The sequence below is a fragment of the Poeciliopsis prolifica genome, unplaced genomic scaffold (genome assembly GCF_027474105.1).
Source record: "Poeciliopsis prolifica strain line A6 unplaced genomic scaffold, Auburn_PproV2 SCAFFOLD045, whole genome shotgun sequence".
NCBI classification, from domain to species: Eukaryota; Metazoa; Chordata; class Actinopteri; order Cyprinodontiformes; family Poeciliidae; genus Poeciliopsis; species Poeciliopsis prolifica.
Genome location: NW_026562420.1, coordinates 3,746,920 through 3,766,611, shown reverse-complemented (window position 1 = coordinate 3,766,611; position 19,692 = coordinate 3,746,920). Strand labels below are relative to the sequence as shown.

The following is a 19,692-nucleotide window of genomic DNA, read 5'->3' as shown; positions in this document are numbered from 1 at the left end:
GGCATCTTGTTCACGAATGAACGAAGAGGGGAGCGGGAGGTCGACAGGTGGATTGGAGCAGTGTCTGCCGTGAAGCAGGTGCTATATCGGTCCGTCGTGGTGAAGAGAGAGCTGAGGCAGAAAGTGAAGGTCTCAATTTACCAGTCAATCTACATTCCCACCCTCATCTATGGTCATCATCAAACCACTAAAGAAAAATATGAGTTTCCTGAAGTGAAAACATGACCGAAAGAACGAGATCGCGGATACAAGTGGTCGAAATGGGTTTTCTGGGTGGCTGGGCTCTACCTTAGAGATAGGGTGAGAAGCTTGGTGATTCGAGAGGGACTCAAAGTAGAGGCACTGCTCCTCCGCATCGAGAGGAGCCAGTTGAGATGGCTCGGGCAGCTGGTCAGGATGCCTCCTGGATGCCTCCCTGGTGATGTGTTCTGGGCACATCACACTGGGAGGAGGCCCCGGGGAAGACCCAGGACAAATAAACGGAAGAAAATGGATGGATGGATGGATGGATGGATGGATGGATGGATGGATGGATGGATGGATGGATGGATGGATGGATGGATGGATGGATGGATGGATGGATGGATGGATGGATGGATGGATGGATGGATGGATGGTATAAATGGATGGTATAAAATGGATTGTATACACAGACGCTGCTTAGCCAGAGCAATTCAGATCCTCTCTGACTCCATCTCTCCCCTCCATGGTCTGATCATCTGGTCGGCATCTGCCAGGAGATTCCGCAGCATCCGCTACAGAGCAGCCAGACTGACAAATAGCTGTCTCCCACTGGCCCTCAGACCAATAAAGTAAGTCTAAGTAAGTCTAAGTAAGTCTAAGTCTGTGGAAGGATTTGAAAATGGCGGCACAAACACCTTCCATTCACCTGATAAACTGTAAAGAACACTTCAAATTGTAATTGCTCTTAAATGTGGATCAACAAAGTATTAAGCAAAGGTTGTGAATACTACTACAAATGTGACTTTTTGCTTTTCTATTTTTAATTAATTTGCAACAACTCAGATACCACTTTCCACATTGTGGAAACTTATGAATAGAATTTTGAGAAAAGAGATTAATTTACTACAACTTGGAATATAGTCTAACAATAGAAAATATGAAAAAAGCAAACACTTTAAATACTTTCTGGATGCACTCCCAAATCAGATATGTTTATGCAACAATAAGGACAAAAAGTTTCTAAAGTAATAATATTCTGGAATAGGTTTTTCCAAAATTGGGGTCAGAACTCTGACTGAGGTCTTGACAAAAGACAAAAGGTATCATGATAAATGCATTTTTACCATTTGGGGAAAAAAACAAAAAAAACAACAAAACCCCCAAATACAACAGATAAGATGAAGCAGTGTGGATTGCAATTATAATCTTGTTCAAATGATTCAACAGTGAATCAGTTGATGCCAGGTGGAACAACTTTGTCATTTTGTAGGTGAGAAGCTGAAAGGTTTGGGAGCCAGTACAACAACACAGGCAGGCCAACAAAATTTTTGGAGAAATCCTGTGGAAAGCAGTTAATTATCTATAAGTGTTTTTTAATGCATTATAAGTTCTTGGAATTGTTATGCGTAAATGTGCTATATACATATATATATATATATATAAAGTTTAAAGTTTAAAGTTTAAACGTTATTTTGTTGAAGGGAAAAAAATCTGTCTTATATATTTTTATTTTTATTGTACGTCTTTCCACTTGTTGGTGATAAAATAATATTAAAACCAAATGTAACACCAGCAGATTTGATATCTCTTTCGTATTTGAACAGCGCTCTCATGTTGACAGTCTGGTAGACGTTCCCATTTTTGGCCCCTGCTCCTTCACAGATCCATTTTCCATAGTTTTCAATCGTCTTGTTCTTTCTATGTTTATAAACAGAGCGTAGAGATAAAAAATGAAAAGAAAAAAAAAAAGATGTGGGTAAACCAGGTTCTGTGCTTTGATATTATGTTAAATGAGCTAGATATAATCTAAATGTCTGGTGTTTCACCAGAGATCCAAAAATATACTTCCTTTATTCACCGCTCAAACTGCATGCATGTATAAATTTGTTAAGTTTTTTTTGTTTTGTTTTTTTGCAGAAAAACAACTATATTCTATTTTGCAGCCAGAAACTGGCTTGGAAGAGATTGAGTTAATTATCAATAGTAATGCTTTTAGAGCATTTATAAAAATATAATCAAACCACTAAAGAAAAATATGAGTTTCCTGAAGTGAAAACATGAGCTGTAGCTGAACTACCTTCAGGCCCAGATGTGACGTTCAGGAAAGAAAAGATATCATGAATCTGTGTTTAGTCTTGATACAAATATACTGCATGACATATTTGTTTTTGGGACTATCCTAACATGTCCACTTTATTCACTTATGCTCCTAACATCACTGTGAAGAACTGAGAGGTTCCTCCGCAAGGCTCTGCGGAGGAAACTGAGCCGATCTGTAAATCATTAAACGTCATATAGGCCTTTCTCTTGGAACAGTGCACTACTTCTGAGACAGTTTAACTCATTATTGTCAAAGCTCTATCTTTTCCCTGTTATTTATTCACATTATGAGATGATTTGTTCCTATTTAAAAGAAATTGTATGGTACTAATATTGCATGAATATTTTATCAAAATGATCAAATTAGTTTTCTTGTCTTAATGGACTTTTTGGAAAACAGACATATTGCTGTCAAGGATGTTTTCGTGTTTTTTTTTTTAAGATGACTGACTTAAATAAATAAGTTATTGATTCTAACTGCCTCCCAAATGAATAATGCACTGCTTACTTGTCAAAGAATTAACACAGTACCCAAAGTAGTACAGAGAAATAAATTAATGCAATGTTCCATAGAGTCATAGGGAATCTCTCAGTGTTGTCATTGCTTAGACCAAATTTATATTTATAAGCTGAACTTTGACATGAAGCAATCATACACAAGAACCTAAAATCAGAAAAAAAGTCTTACTTGTAAGAGACTCAAAAGACCTTTATGTATAAATATAGGAATACAATTAATTGTGTTCACTATGCTTTTCAAAATATAATTAGAAAAAGCAATATCTGAGCGAAGTCCAGACAAATATGTATAATTTTGTGATTTTTATTTGCGAAAGAGTAAAACTCATTAAGACGTCAAAAAACCTTTTGAAATACACTGCATACAAATGAAAGGAAACATAAATATAACATCCTAGATCTTAATTAAATACTATAAAAACATTTTTATTTACACGGTAAAATTGATTGAGAAGGAAAAACAAAAAATATCAATGTACTACCTAAGTCCTTGTGACATTGATTCCACAAAGGTGTGACTGATTGGGAGTTACATTGTTCATTTTTAGGTGTCCCCTTTATTTTTTGAGCAGTGTATTTTAACTAGTATTTTAACATATTTAAGCACTTTACTGGACCTATTTCGGTGGTGATGTTTTATTGTTTTATTTATTGTGTTTCTTGTACCTTTTAAGGATGTCTCCAGCTGTATGATCTTAATGCTATGTGGATGCGAAATAATGTGTGAGCTACAGACTACCTCAATTTCCCTATGGGATTAAAAAAGTTTTTCTATTCCATTCTACTATGTAAAAATATGTAAAAGTATTTCTTGGTTATAATTTCTTAGTTTATTATTATTATTTTTATTGTTTGTTACATATTCATTCACATACACGATCACACACTGACAGTGGCAAGCCAATAGCCTACAGCTGTTCTGACAAGAGAAGCTGTCATGCAGGGGCGCCACCAGGCTCTCTGACCACCATCAACAGGCAAGGGGGTGAAATGTCTTGCCCAAGGACACAACAATAAAGACAGATAGAGTGGGAATCAAGCTATTGTTTGTTCCCTGAATTAAATGAAATTACTCATCTAACACAAGTAAGGTAGCTGTAACTGGTAATATTTTCACAAAATCAGACTTCATAAATTCCAAACACCTTTATGTGTGTGGTCAACCCTATTGTCCTGAAATCACCCCAAATCCTTAAACATTTCAAAATGTGTGCCCATGTTTATGACAAAACACAACAAAAAATACTTAAAAACCTGTTTCGTTCTCTTTTCGAATCAGGGCCGTCATTTTTCTTTGGAAATGTAGTTTACAGAGGTGGCAGTTGTCACGAACCTTTTGATAACCTCTATACATTATAGGTCTCAAAAAGGGTCTTTGTACGCAATAGCAGTCCGAGTCCTGGAAAATCCTCTCCGGATCTTCCTATGATCCGACCGGACTCCATGTTGTTCTGTCAGCTTCAGAGCGAGCAAGTGCTCTGGCTGAAAACTCTCACGTTGTAGTTTTCGGTGCCTAACAAGAAAAAGTTGTTGCAGACTTTCCCCGAGTGTGTAGCCCCTTCAGAAAAATATGGCAGACTACCGGGACGACAACGGAGCTCGGGCTCTGCTTGCATTACAGTCGGCGCCGTGTAGTCCCGTGCGCGTCGCGGTGACCTCTCACTCCTATCACCAGCCCTCGGTCTCCGTCTTGGGTCCTCCAATAATGGAAGCTCGCTGCGATGCCGGAGGTTTTCCCGCAAGGCTCTCTTCGACGCCTCTGCAGGCCCTTGCGAGGCTCGAGGGCCGGGACTTTGAGTTTGTCATGCGCCAGAGGACGGTCACCATAGGCCGGAACTCGTCCCACGGCTCGGTGGACATCAACATGGGTCACTCGAGTTTTATTTCAAGGCGACACCTGCAGATAACTTACGACGAGGCGGGAGGCTTCTCTCTGCGTTGTGTGGGGAAGAACGGCGTGTTTATTGACGGAGTATTCCAGCGGAGAGGAGCTCCGCCGCTACCGCTGCCCAGCGAGTGAGTGTAATTAGCTTAACTGTTAGCAGCGCCTTGCAAAGTTTTAACTTGCCATAAATACTTACCCAGCAATGAACAAATCGTGGTTTATGTTGTCTCTAATCAGTTTACACACTTTGCACTTTAATTAAAAACTATGTGGTGTATTTTAAGAAGTTTACTGCACGTTTATTTTTCTGGTAAAATAAAATTGAAGCCTAGCGCACAACTTTCTAATGTTCACATTTACACGGTCAAATGTGGCGAGCGTTTTTCGTTTGGGCGCTCAAAGTTCGTCCCATTGTTTACTATGAATTACATTTCAGTTTCATTTGTAAATGTGCTCTTCCTGATAATATATGCTCTATAGTTATTGCGTTTTAGTTCTGAGCAGATTTTTCTTCATTCGATCTGGCCTACTGGCTCAGTACCCAAAGTATACTGATACTGCTTTCAACAGTGTGTGCAGATTGTTCAATATTTTTTTATTATTCGTGCAATCAAATCTAAAACTATTTTATCCGCGTTTACTGGCTCGTGCTGGCTTTTTTTTAACATTAGCTCATCACTTTAGCTTCACATTAGGTGTTGATCAGGTGAGCCAACGTGTCATCGTCACGTAAACATTAATGTAAACAAACGCACCCTGACAACTCCTCTCACGTGTTATGTGGAAACAGTTCGAGTTTCTGTCTGAAACCTGGGTTACATATGCTTCTAATGAAATCACCTACTTAGTGAGTGTACTTTAGTCTTTATTACAAATATCTTTGCATTATGTTTTAGGTTTTTCTTTTACCCTGACCAGTTTTTGTAAATGAACAAAGGTAACCTGCAGAACTGATATTTGTATATATTGACAAATCACTGAAAAGGTTAGTTATTCTATTTGATTGGTTCCCTTGACTGTTTAGGGGCGTGTCCGCTGCTGAACCGGAAGTGTTGCCTGGATGACCCACATGGAGAAACTATACCACCATATCCACTATGTTTGCATGTGGTTTTTCAAGTAGTACACAATTCAACAATAATCTGGGTGATCTTTTGTGTAGTAGAAGAAACCTATGTTCATTAAAAAATATTAACTGACATGCAGCTGAGTTTATATTAATTTTTCATTTTGATTTTAGGGTTATTTAAAATTGTATGTACACACACACACTTCATTGTGGTGTAGTTGCTCTGAAGCAGGAGAAATAGGAAATTCTGCCAATGAAGTAGAACTGTAAATGCAAAATTGCTATTTAGTTTTACATTTAGTTGTAGCAGTCATAAAAGTGAAATGAACAAAGTCCTTTATTGTGAAATTAACAGCACAACTACCAAGAAACTGAGAAACCTCATATGTTTAATGCTAGCTGTGCTGCAAAGCATGTCAAAAAGTTCAGAATGACACATTTTTCCCCCTTATGACATTGGATACAATTCATCTGTAAAAGAAACATTCTAATAAATTATGTTGGTGAGCTGTTGACATAAGTCTTTTTGCAATTTCACTAGCTATTTAATCCATAATTATTCATCTGTTCAAAGGAGCTTTTCTGTTTCTGAATTTGCCTATCAAATTTTCAGAATCAACAGTTGAGTGTTACTCAGAGACATGGATTCTAAGAGGTCCCAGCATATTTTCTATGTAGTCTTTTCATTATTCCCTTCTAATGTCATTTTATGAGGAGGGCCATTCTTTGACCCTTCTCAAGTCAAAAAATTACTTGCAGTGGCTACAGGTCAACACAGCACAACAGTGTTCTGCAAATTTGTGTTTCATGTGATGCTACATAAGATCACATGGACTGATTAGACTACTAAACCTTTGACCTTTTGTCTCAGAGCGGCCTGTGTCCATTTCATCAATTTGTTGGATTTTTTCTTGATTTAATTTTTTGCTTCTTTAGTAACAAAACTTCCACTTCCTTTATATGATGAGGAAAATAAAACCAGTCATCATCCTCTTACTAGAAAATATTTAACACGTCATTTAGATATTTTTTCTAAAGGTTTCTTTAGGTTTGAACTGGGATGGCCTGGTGGCGATTTTGTTATTTAGGCATTTGTTCAGACCTGCTGGAAGTATAAAAGGAGAGAGATTTCGGAAAACAGGTCTTTGTGTAAACTTTACACCAGTGTGTTTGTCCACAAACTGCTTGGTTATTTTATAAACATTCTTTTAGGTAAGGATTTGTTTTCTACTGATCATGTGAGAGCTAAGTTATGTTTCTGAAAGCTAACTCAAGCTTTTGATCACTGAAGGTCTTTGTTGAGGAGAGAACAAAGTTGTCTGGCTAAATTCCTGGCTTTTTAAAATTTTTTATCTTTATTTCCCCTCATGTTTTCCACTCACTGATGTCCTTCTTTCTTCTAGGTGTGTGTTTCGGTTTCCCAGTACCGTCATCAAGATCCAGTTCACGTCACTCTTGGAAGTGCAGAAGCACAGGGAGAAGGAGCAGCCCTCTCCACCGCCCCGTCCGCTGCTGCCCCACATCTCCCCTCTTAAGATCAGCATTCCCACCACGCAGCAGCATGACGAGCACATCAAGGCGTTTGGCTCACCACTGCCATCACCCACAGGCACAATCAGGTGAGACAAGAAGTTTACATTCAGCTTTGATCCCATTTAAGTGTTTTCATATATGGTTAATTTCTCAGTTGCTTCCATTCTCCTTTTTAAAGACTTCTCTCTGTTTTATGGTGCACATTTGTTAGACATTTGGTGTTATGAGACTTTAAAAATTGATTATAAGTTGACAAAGCTCGTGCAGATATTATGTTACTTTTCACTGGAACTTAATTGTTGCACTTGACTGGATGTGTTTTAATCTCAATACATGACTGAATTGAACGTAATTTATTTCTAAAATATAATGGAGCAATTATTTTTACTCAACTCATGATTTTTAAGAATTTGTTTATTATCTTAAAATACTCAGAAGTTTCAACTGTTTAAAAAAATTAAGTAGTTCAGGTTAGACATTTGTAAGGGGTGATGCTGTGTGAGGTTTTTTGTTGCAGCACATGGTAGGTGATGAGCAGCTTACCTGACACAACCTGCACACATTTTTTTTTCTATTTTATTTTTTTTTGCTGCTTTATGTGTTCTATGTCTACATTGTGTGTGAGGATTTCCCACAAACCAGCCAGAGAGATATTGAGTAAAGTTCAAAAGAAATACTAATTTATTACAAAAAATCCAAAAATAATTTCAAAGTGATAAATCAGGCCCAAAATTGAGGTCAACATAACATACTACAACTCAGGTAGTAACACAAAGAACTCAAACAAAAAACTGACCTCCCTAACAAGACATGAAGAGAACTTAAATAGTGGGTGATCAAACCACTACTAAACACAAAAGGGATAATTAAACACACACACAAAAAAAACACAAACAAATACAAAGAAACATTACTAAATCTTTAAATTAAATAAATATTAGAACTGAACTAACTTTCAAAAGAAAACATTAAAGAAATAATGAAACTAAACAAAAAAACCAAATTTCCCCCTCCCCTGGCGAGCAGATGGAATGGCCCACTGGGAAGTTGACCACTAGTGGGCATCAGCTGGAAATCATCTTAATTCCATCTGTAGCTCCAGGGGAAACTGGTAACTCAAACAAAAGAAGTTTAGTGTATTTAACAAAAGTTACAAAGAACTGACAAATAAAGTTAACTAAATGGGTGCACTACATATAGTTAACTAAATTGGTCAAATTAATTAAAACAAATTTGAAAATAAAAATCTAAACTATTCAAACAAATATATAAAGTAATATTAAAGAAAAACAGAAAACAATTACCCTTATTCTGTGACAGCAGAGACAGCTGTCACAGTGTGATTACCTTGAAGTCTGTAGTTTCAAGGATTTATGCAGCTGACCAGATCAACTTTACTCCATCCTGTTTTAATTCTGTATTGTTTTTATATAAACAAATTCAATTTAAACCAGACAACACTAACAAATAAGCTAAATTTAATACATACAAATAATTTTAAAGCTACACTCTCCATAAAGAAATTCAATAAGGTGTAAAAAAAACCCTTTTTTTGTCTTTTCATTTTGGAGTTGCACCATGAGTTAACTAATTAAGTTCATAAATACTTAAATATTGTTGTAACTGTATTTTTATGTATTGAGTTGTGGTTCAGTCTCATATTTGACCCTCTGCTTATCATTTCAATTTTTTAAATGAAGCCCATTTTAAAAATTGGGCTTCATTTGATTTATTTTTATCGTAGTGAAAGTTGAATTTCTAACACGTTATGTTTAAGGTGGAACTCTCAAAAGAAATGTAATTTTGTACTATGTGATCAATCATTTAAATACATTTTTAGGAATATTTGCTAAGGTAATTCAGTTAATCAAAAAACTAGAGATGAAGTACATAAAAAATAGATAATGGTGGCAGTCTTAAGCTGGTTGTTTTGTAAGCTGTCTTCAGATGATGTTTGTTTGGTTCAATTGAAGGGAATGGCATGGAACTACAGATTTTAACTATAAGAATGATGACATGCTGGCAAAACCTAAAAAAAGAAAAAAAATTGTGAAAAGAAGATATTTAACTGTAATTTTAAGCATTTGTATATTTCACACCTAAATGTCTTTATATATATATATATATATATATATATATATATATATATATATATATATATATATATATATATATATATATATATATATATATATATAAAACTGAGCAACCAGTTTGATTGCTGTTCAGTGCCCTCTGGTGGTGGATACATGCCTGTACAACAATCTTACCCACCAATGCGGGCCTGTGTGTCCATGCCTTATATGGGGTGGCTGCAGCTATGGGGCATGTGATTGGTTATTGGGCAGAGAGTTTTGTCTGTAAGCCACTTTTCAGTCCATTTGTGGTTTCCCTTACACTCCTGCCTCACCTCCCCCACTCTGACCCTAGGGTAATGTTTCCTCACATGTGGAGTCAAAACAAACCAAATATAAATATGACTGCTCATGTGTCTTTGCTCCACTTCCCCTGTAGCCTTTTTTAGATTCATACCTATAGCCACATGCAGCTCAGAGAGAAACTTCTGCTTCCTCCTGAAACACCAACATGGTTTCATTCAAGCAGATTGCTTACTTTTCTTGTCTGGCAGCTTCAGTGAATGACACAATAATAAAACATTCCTCTTTTTACATACACACAGGAGGGCTAGAGAGTTTTTTTTTTTTTTTTTTTAAGATGCAGCATTACCTCTTGTTCCATTATAATCCACTTTATTCTTAAGAAGTTTTTTTGCAGAATTTTATTTGTTTTCCTTTCCGCGTTGCTTTTAAGCTCTAAACTTTGAGCGGAAGTTTCTGTAAGCTTAACTCTGTTAGACAAATCCTGCAGCCACTTCCCCCTCTAAAGAAATGTAAACAAACCATATTCAGTCCCTCTTGTGAGTCTTGATGGAACTGTGTCCATGGCTCTCTGTTGTCAAAAGCAAATCAGAGCTTATAGACTCCCAGAAACCCCTGTTTACTTTCCCCAGAGAGGCAGGTGTGTGTGATTGCGTGTACGTGCACATATGTGTGTAATAGAAGCTACAGGATTTACTGGTGCAGCAGATCAAATCCAGTTAATGGTTAACTTGGTTCTCAGTATCGTTGGGTCTTTGTTGGATCGTTTTAGTTGTGATTGTGTTGATCTGTTCAGATTGTTAAACCAGTCAAAGAAGGCTGGGTGAGGATGTAAACAATACTGATTTTGGATTCTTTTGTTTTTTTATGTTTCCTTTGGGCTTCATTATTTTAAAGAGGGTAATATTTTATTTGCTTCACATTAAATAAACCTTTTTTACATTTTGTCCCATTATAGCTAAAGACATCCTTGTTGTTATGGTTCCACTTGACAAACCAGCAAAGATAAATGATGCATGGCTTTTAAAATGTTATTTACAAATATAAATGGCCCGTTTTGTTTTCATCCTTCCTGAGTCAGTACTTTGTAGGACCACTGTTTTACTGCTGGAGACGTTCCAGCAGTAACCTCTCCAGCTGTTGAAAACGTTCGTCAACCATAACAAGAGCAGAGACAGGTCAGCCACATTGAGGTCAGGTCCTCAGGAGCCCCAAATCGGTAAGCAGGGTAGTATCTGAATCCCAGACTCCCAGTAGGGAGGCTACAATGGTTCTGTTGTGTTCTGGATGATACTATAGGTTAGCTTTCCATGGAAGCAGAGCAGAACGAACCAACAAGGTTTCACACTTCCACTAAATGTTCAGCTGATCTTCAGTGCTACATGTGTGAATGTAGCACTGTACAGCTCATCTGGAGCATAACACAAAGAGAGAGGATGAAAGAGAGAAAATGATCCCCACACGCTTATGCTGCCATTGGCTGATCTATACACACACCCTCTGCAAAATGACCTAGGAAAATGTAAGCACACACTTTCTCTTCTCCACAGTGTTCCCAACTCCTGTCCTGCTAGCCCTCGAGGGGCAGGGTCATCGGGGTATCGCTATGGACGTAACGTGACCTCCGACCTCCAGTTAGCTGCAGAATATGCTGCGAAGGCTGTATCTGAGCAGAGGCGAAGTCTTGCTGAGCATAGAGGTGGGGGAAGTGAGCAGCGTGCGGAGTCGGTGGGGGAAGACAGCCCCAAGGTAAAAATAATGTCTGTCCCACATGGACCTGTCCTTTTTCTAGCAGGGGGCAGGTTTGTGATGCATATTCATAGATCCTTTATTTGAACAGGAGAAATCTCTTGAGACTCATTGACTCATTTACAAGAGATTGTTGCTCTGTTTGTCCAGGATGAGTCCAAGCCTCCGTATTCCTATGCACAACTGATTGTCCAGGCCATCTCTTCAGCTCCAGACAAACAGCTCACCCTCAGCGGGATTTATGCCCACATTACCAAACACTACCCTTATTACCGCACTGCAGATAAGGGCTGGCAGGTACAGTGCTCCTCATCCTTCTGGGAGGCTATGAACCAAACCCAGGGTGGTTCCTGGTGAACTGGAACATCGTTGAAAATAGAATAAATTTCAGTAATTCTCTTTAGAAAGTGAAACTTACAGATTCGTTACTGAGTGAGATATTTTTATTCCCAAAATTCAAGACCAATGAAAGAACCAACAAACCAGGTTTTTTAGATCCTTTTAGTGTAATGTTTAGTGGAAATAAAATGTGGCGGTAGGAAAAGCTGGACAAGGATCAAAATGACCAGAATATCCAAATCTTCATACTTTCAATGGGATTATAGAGAGAAATGAACTTCTCCACGATGCACCTATGTTGTGTGTCTACAAAAACTGAAATGGTAGACAGTAGAACATTATTGACTTTGATATCTTTTCTCCTCACTAGCCAGTTTTTATCTATATCTCCATGGGAGGAATGTGTTTTTTTCAGCGACTTTCTGTGTTTTGTCCAGAACTCAATCAGACACAACTTGTCTCTGAACCGCTACTTCCTGAAAGTAGCCCGTTCTCAGGACGAGCCTGGGAAAGGAAGCTTCTGGCGCATCGACTCGGCCTCTGAGAGCAAGTTGGTGGAACAAGCCTTCAGAAAGAGACGGCAGAGAGGTGTGGCCTGCTTCAGGACTCCATTCGGACCTTTGTCGTCACGGTACAACCCGAAATGATTCATTTTTAGTTGTCAGTGGCACCAACATGAACACTAAACTGAGTGGGGTTAACCTTTATCCCCTTTATCTGCTTCTGTCACTTGCTGTCATGTGATTGGATAGAACCAAGTAAGTGTCGTGTTGAGTTGAGTTTTGGTGAAAGATGGCCGCAGCAACAGTGTGCCTCATGACATCACAGCTATTTGTCAGTAATGTGGCTGTGTTTTCTTCTCCTTGACTTTCTGATTCAGGAGTGCACCAGCATCTCCCACCCATCAGGGCCTGCTGTCCCCTTCTTCCAGTGGGCTGCAGACTCCTGAGTGTCTGAGCAGAGAGGGCTCTCCCATCCCTCAGGACCACCATGAGCAGCTGGCCAGCAAGCTGGCATCTGTGCCTGAGTACAGGTACTCCCAGAGCGCCCCAGGTAAGCACAGATAAACGAACTCCAAACATTGTGCCCACTCTAAGGCAGTGTGAGAAATGAATGAAAATTTATGTGAACAGGCTCTCCAGTCAGCGCTCAGCATGTCATCATGGCTGCCCCCACCCACCCAACCGTCCTGAAGCCCATTCACATGCTTCAGAGCACCCCACAGCCTTCTGTCACCATGGTGCGTGTGGTCACCAGTGCCCCTCCAGTCCCCGCCTCCCGTAATGGCTACAACACTTTGACTGTTGGAGGACAGGAGAGCAACAGTGACATCAGAGGTGAGGACAGGAACTGCTGAAGCTTGTAGTCTGCAGGTGACATTAGCTTGGTAAGAACCACAGCTTTGTTTCCTCAAGAGGGTCTGGCCACTCTGCTGTTGAGAAACCATTGCTTCCTGTAGGTGTGGCCTGTGTTGAGCTTTTACATTTTACCCGATTGCTAACGCTTCCTTGTGTTGAACGTAATGCACCAGTTTGATACTAAGAAGCTTACCTGACGTTGCCTGCACTGTAAGCAACCATCCTCCATAGATAACTTTTCTGAACTATGCAGCTGTTAATGTTAATTTAATATTTAGACCAACACGGTCTGAACAGCTTCATTCACTTCCTCCGCTGCCATTGCTAAAACTACAGAGAATTCTAAAGCAGTGCTTTGTTCTCAACTTCTCCTTCTGTTCACTGATTGGCCATCAAAAACTCTACCAGAGACTGTGATGGAAACAAGATTTTTTTCTATCAGAATTGCACAGAAAGGCAATGGTCAGGCTAGATGGACATACAGTATTCCTTCTTAATTATCTCTCAAACTGTGAGAAACAATTGAGAAAGAGAGTTTATTTTATTGAATTAGCATGTTGTGAATTTACACCTGACATTTGTTCCGCTTTAAATGAACCACAAGTTATTCCCCCGTCTCTTAGGACTTTGTGTGCAGGTGTGAATTCACTAATGACATTAACTAATGTTAACGAAGATAATCAGTTTTACATCACTTTTCTGAAAGCTAAATGCGTGCAGGTGGGATATTGACATCTGAGTTGTTTTATTTCCTCTTCAGATGCCCAGCAGAACAGAGAGTTGGTGATCCAGACGCTGGATAGCGTAGTGCAGGCTGGAGAGGGACGCCATGTCACGCCGGGGTTACACCAACTTCCTGTCCGTCCTGTTACCCAGAATGGCAAACACATCACTGCTGCTGTTTCCACAGTAACCAGCTTTGCTAATTCATCTGGTAAGCTTTTTCAGTTTTTCTGGGTACAGCTTACCTCTGTAGATCAGAATGTTAATAAAAAGTCAATTTAATTCAAGATGATCATGGAAAACCAGGAAAGTTATGGAATTTCATTTTTCCATTTTCAAGACCTGGAAAGTCATGAAATTTCACTTCAGGTCATGGAAAGTCATGGAATTTTCAAATAAGGGCAAAAAAAAAATGCTGTTTTTCTCTTTGTGGTGCATGTGTTTCTGTGGTTCTCGTCTCGCAATTGGGCTGGTCTGTGTCAGACATTGAGAACTCCGGATATTATTTCAAGACTGGTGTTCTGACTATCTCCTGTCATGTTTACAAACAGAAAACTGTAGCGGGTCGTGTTAATATTAAATATATTGGATAACATTTGAGTGACGGGACTGAAGTGGAAGCTTAGGCGTTATGCTTAGCATAGCATTAGAACTATTTATATGCATGATGAAACCACAAGAAGATCACTTCCTTTATCTGAATATTCTACCTGTTTAAAATGAAAAGCTATAGTGGGTCACTTTGCAGACGCAAAATTATACTGAAGGTCCTGGAAAAGTGATGGAATTTTTTTTTCTAAATGCCAGTGGGAACCCTCAGAAAGGGACACTCATACAGTAGATTGACTTTACACACAGTGCCATATTTCAATTAGTTATTACTGTCAGTTTAGCTAATTGTCTTACAGCTGATTAAAAAACACAGTTTCTCTAAAATCTGATGATCCTTTCAGAATGATAAAGGGCTTTTAATCTAGACATGTTAGCCTGCTGAAATATTTGTACTCAGTCTGTACTCCTTTTGCATTAATGAGTGTAACATGGCATCACATGGCATTGAGGAGATCAGCCTGTGGTTCATTAAGTCTGGTGTTGCTAATTTTTCTCTGTTTTTTTTATGAATATAATTCAATTCAGTTTATTTCTAACACATTTTCTCAAGACACTTTACAAAAACATCCAATTCAAGCTAAGGTAATGTTTCTATTTTCTGAGAGATTTTTAATCTCTTGGTTATTTAATTGTTCTGAATTATCCATAAACAATGACAGATTTATAAAAATCTGTATTTTTCCTACTATGAAACATTCCATGTGTTTTAACTGGAGTTGCAACATTTTGGCCCAGAACTGAGCACCAGGTGCATCAGGTGCTCTGATGCACCTGGCACCATCCATAAGAGCTAAACTTTGCTGTCTGCCCCTCAGGCCTGAGCAGCCCCCTGCAGATCCTGGCTGCCCAGGCATCCACCTCCCCCCCAGTGCTGGTGGGCCGGCAGCCTGGCGGAGACGCCTCCTCTGGATCAGCAGGTGAGCCGGTGGCCAAGCGGCCAAAGATGGAGGATGAAGGAGAGACTGAATCTGCTCAGCACCAAGCTACTTCTGCCCCACAGCCTGTTATTGTTGCTATAACGTCACAAACCCATGAGCCTCGTCAATGAAACCAGGGGTCTCTCACCAGGTGTCCAACGGGCATCCTCTGTCATCTCCTGAATGTTTTGCCTTTTGACATAAATACGACTGTATTTGTTGAAGGGAATGAATTTGGTCAAATGTAGATTTGTTCTACATTTTAGAGGCAAGTGTATCTGGCTTCAGTTTGTTTCATCTTATGTTAATCAAAGGAAACTGAAGATATTTAGGCCTGATAAGCAGAATGGTTTAGCACTGCTTTAACTTTCTAAACAATAGAGAAATGAGGAATGTGGTGAAACTCCAGCCAAAGACCCATCCTTGACTGCTGCATTGGTTAGTTAGTTTAAATATGGAGACTTGGTGTAACCTGTGGAAGCTGGCAGCATATTAACCAGGTTTATGTCACCTGGGAGACCAGGCATCAGTTTTATAAAGGAAGCAATATTCCGTGACAGTAAAATGAGACCGAAATCCCCCCAAAACAAACAGGCTCAGAGAAACAAAAGTATGAATATTAACCTTAAGACCAGAATGTAATAGCTCTTGCCTTTTCACAGAAGCAGAAAAAAAAAAAAAAAACAAATGTTGAGGAAATGCAGAAAAAACAAAAAAACAATCCAGCTGTTTCAGAGTGAAGCTTCTCACATTCAGGCCCAACAGACTGAGGATGGAGAATGAAGACAGGCAGCTACTGCAGGCTGACTGAAGTGGAGGGCTAACCCAATGCTGACAAACTGATTGTTTTTTATTTCTTTAGTTTGTGTAGTGGTGTGAGGAGAGGTGAAATGGCCTCTGCGCAGATGTTTTTTAGCACAAAGAAGAGCTATTGTAGTGATTCTCAAAGCCTTAAAATATTTCTACTCATCTGAAGTTTTATTTTAGCAGTTTTACTGTTTTAGACTAATATAGCGCTTAAACAGTACACAATCAGCAACACTACGGCAGCAGCATCAATTAACTTGTTTCAGTTTTTGTAAGAGAATAAAAGGACGGGACCAACTTATGACCAGAAATTTTTTCAGCTTGCTTTTCTCACTCTTCATTCACAGTTCTTCCTCTGTGATTAATCTCTCCTTGCAAGCTCTACAAAGGCATCAAGCTGTTGCAGATGCTGCTTTTATTAGTTTTGTTCTAGCACTTTCTCCCCCGTTCTTTTATCTCCTCACTCTGCCTTTAGCACCTCAGAATGTCCTCACACAGGCTTCATGCGCAAGATTTCACTGATTGTTGTTGCACAACAGATGGATGCATTATGATTGTATGGTGCTCTGCTAAGTAACAAAGCTAATTAAAGTTCTTATTTTGAAAAAAAAAATTGTATAAGAGCAGCTGTCGACAGGTAAACCTGGGAATAGAGGTATAGGTATTTTTAATGTCCCTGTTTTTGTGATTTGTTAAAAAGTGTAGCACAAATTAAAATTCTTATTGACATAACTCCTTGTCTTCTCTTACATAAGACAAAACACAATATTTAAACAAGTTGATTTATTGTCAAAGAATCCAACAATATCTCGTTTTCTTGTGTACCATTGTTCTTAATATACTGATCAGATTACATGCATGAGGTGATGCACCATACAAAATTGAAATATTTCCAAAAATAAAGCAGAGGAATAAAGTTCGCAAGGAAATAAAGTAACTTTGGTAATGGGAAAAAAGATGGTCTAAAGTCCCACATTCTTAAATTTCAACATGTAATACTTCCAGATTTGACTCAAACTTGTTTTTGGAGTTAAATTTCTCTTTTAATGAACTGTTTTAGAATGAGAGCAGACACTAAGATAAGTGATGTGGTGTTCCTTGCAGGAGGTGAAGCTCTGATGAAGCTCTCGTCCCCATCCCTTCCTATGGACATTTCGTTATGCGACTGAATTCTAAAATGTTGAACAGATTGTTCAGTTACAGGTTTTATAATTTTGTATTTCACCCTTTGTTTCTTGTTTGTACATCTGATCCCTGTTTGTCAGCTGACTGATCAGAATTCTGATCGATCAGAAACTGTGATCAAACCAAAATAACTGAAGTAACCTTCTGCTAGGTGTTAGTTATTGAACTCACATCTTAATATTTATGAGTAGATTTAGAAAATGTTTTAAAATGACCAGTTGTTGGTACAAGACATCTCCCAGGTTAGTACAAATTGACAGCCTGAAATCCCCCACAGCAAACGGTTTACATAACCAGCCCCCAGTTTGGCCCCTTGTCAGTTTTTTAACAACCTTATGTGTTGCCCCATCAGGCACAGAATGATAAAATATCCAACGTAGTGCTTTTAATCCTCACATTTATCCAGATTCTTTACATATGAAAGGCATCGTTCATGCACTGCTGTCAGGTGTTTGGACTGAATGGTGGACCATGACCAGCAGTGCCAATAAGACGGCGCCGATGGAGCAGCAAAGTCATGACTTACAGTGGAGAAAATAAGTTTTTATTTGTAGATTTACAAATATGTTTGCAAGTTTTCTTGCTTAACTTCATTTTTATGGTTACCTTTTATATAAGAAATCCAAGCACAACAGATTACATAAATTCAACGGGAATGCACCAATGTGAGAATTTGATATTATTGACATTCAATATTTTCCCTTTCCCTTATGTTTTCCATAAAACATTTTCTATCAATAGGTCTTATCTAGAGTTGATTATTTTGTCTCCACATTAAAGTCAAGTAACCATAAATATGCTTTGTGGATTTCTTCATGAGCAAACTTACATAAATATGAAATTGAATACTTATTTACCCCAACTGTGTCCAGGTTTTTTGATAAGCATCTATAGTTTTATCTTTAGAATGGCAGAAACCAACACATGGTTTCTGCCATTCTTATGACCCAATTGAGTGGCTCCATAATGCTGTTTTGTTTCTGAATGCTCACATTTCTCGGATATGGCCGCCAATAGAAGAACAGATTCAGTTTGGCCTCATGTTTGTAGCAGAATACCAGAAGTCTTGGAAGCTTCCAGGAATGTGCTGAAAGGTGACAGCACATTCCTAAGGCTAAGACAGTGCTACTACAATGAAATGGCTTTAGCCTCGGCAAGGAGGCAATCCTCCCTTCAAATTGTGTATACTGTGACTCCAACTAACATTGCCAAGGAAACTTATGCAGGTAGCTCTCTCACCCAACAGGGTCAACCCAGAGATCAATGTTTTTCCCTCCTTTTTAAAAAGTATTTTCAAATAATAAACAGCATTAGCTCACCTTCCTTCAGATCCAGTTAAAATGTATTTGTCTACCAAAAAGGCAACTGGTTTCAACAAAAGATTCCTCCACGTGGATTCTTTTTAAAAGTTTTGTTCTGTTGTATACATGAACACTCAAGTGTTTTGTGTAATTGTAAATGTAGCAGCATGTAAAAAAGTTGCTGTAATGCACAAACCAGAAGAAAGAAGTGGAAATAAATACAGAAGTTTTAAAGAAAGGACACAAATAATTAACGTCCCATCATTCCATAAAACATTTTCCATCAACAGGTATTCGTTTTTGTCTCCTCACAAACAGGAATAATCCCAAATTGCTTTCTGTTCATCTGGCTGATAAAATATTTACAACTATTTGCAGTGTGAACAGAGTGGCACTAAGGAGCTTGAAGCTCAATGTTTCCACCAGGACTCAGCTTTCTCAGCCAGAACCTTTACATCCAAAACCTGGTACAAAAAGTAAACATTCAATCACAAAAGTTTGATGGTGTCAAGAACTCCTAACAAACAACTTTATAAAACATTCTTTTCCAAAAGCACATCATCAAATGCTTTGACATAAACAGAAGGATGTCTCTCCAGTTTTACAAACGGCTGCTTCACAGCAACAGCTGAGCAATGAATCAAGCTATTTCCATCTGGAATTAAAGCTGGAAATATTCCACAGATTGAGGAGAATATCCTGTGCTTTAAATGCCAGGCTGCCTGGAAATGATTAATGAGCATCACTGATGCTATTTTACAAATTCAAGATTCCCAATCTGATATTTACATGTAAGCCATAGCTGTGTGAACCCTGCTGAGCTTTGCATGTGTCAGCATCATGGTGCTAGTGGGGCAGTGGTCAGCAGGACGAGGCACTGATCTTCTCTGAGACCTCGGGGTCCGATTTGGCTACCAGGAAACGCAGTCGACCCCCTCCTAGACGAATCAGATCCACCGCACTGTCGGGGTGAGCAAACGGAAGTGAGAGAGGGAGGAGACGAAGAGTCTGGTTACATGGAGCTCAGCAGAGAC

At 38.7% G+C, this 19,692-nt stretch overlaps 2 protein-coding genes across 8 annotated transcripts in view; one reads left to right on the top strand and one right to left on the bottom strand.

The window, feature by feature from the left end:
* Window positions 1–4,249: 4,249 nt before the first annotated feature.
* On the top strand, window positions 4,250–18,152 carry foxk1 (forkhead box K1). Of its 2 annotated transcripts, XM_055056500.1 has the most exons (10): window positions 4,250–4,818; window positions 7,160–7,375; window positions 11,218–11,416; window positions 11,567–11,713; window positions 12,193–12,386; window positions 12,636–12,808; window positions 12,889–13,092; window positions 13,874–14,047; window positions 15,264–15,365; window positions 17,277–18,152. In XM_055056500.1, exons 1-10 carry the CDS (start codon window positions 4,373–4,375, stop codon window positions 17,339–17,341), a joined length of 1,920 nt encoding a protein of 639 aa, XP_054912475.1. In that variant the 5' UTR covers window positions 4,250–4,372; the 3' UTR covers window positions 17,342–18,152. The 2 variants fall into 2 exon arrangements, with proteins under 2 accessions (XP_054912475.1, XP_054912473.1); XM_055056498.1 differs by lacking the exon at window positions 17,277–18,152 and having other exon boundaries at window positions 15,264–16,904.
* The window catches only part of radil (Ras association and DIL domains), a 38,107-nt gene continuing 36,104 nt past the window's right edge, over window positions 17,690–19,692 (bottom strand). For all 6 annotated transcript variants that reach the window (XM_055056485.1, XM_055056489.1, XM_055056487.1 and 3 more), the window contains one exon: window positions 17,690–19,619. In XM_055056485.1, the coding sequence (XP_054912460.1) occupies window positions 19,520–19,619 (100 nt within the window). In that variant the 3' untranslated portion in view covers window positions 17,690–19,519. The remainder of the gene's footprint in view (window positions 19,620–19,692) is intronic.

Excerpts from the sequence above, each read along its gene's own strand:
- foxk1 (XM_055056498.1), top strand. The coding sequence starts at position 4,373 with ATGGCAGACTACCGGGACGACAACGGAGCTCGGGCTCTGCTTGCATTA. Across the intron at positions 11,417-11,566 it reads TGGGGGAAGACAGCCCCAAG|GATGAGTCCAAGCCTCCGTA; the intron begins GTAAAAATAATG and ends CTGTTTGTCCAG. Across the intron at positions 13,093-13,873 it reads GAGCAACAGTGACATCAGAG|ATGCCCAGCAGAACAGAGAG; the intron begins GTGAGGACAGGA and ends TTTCCTCTTCAG.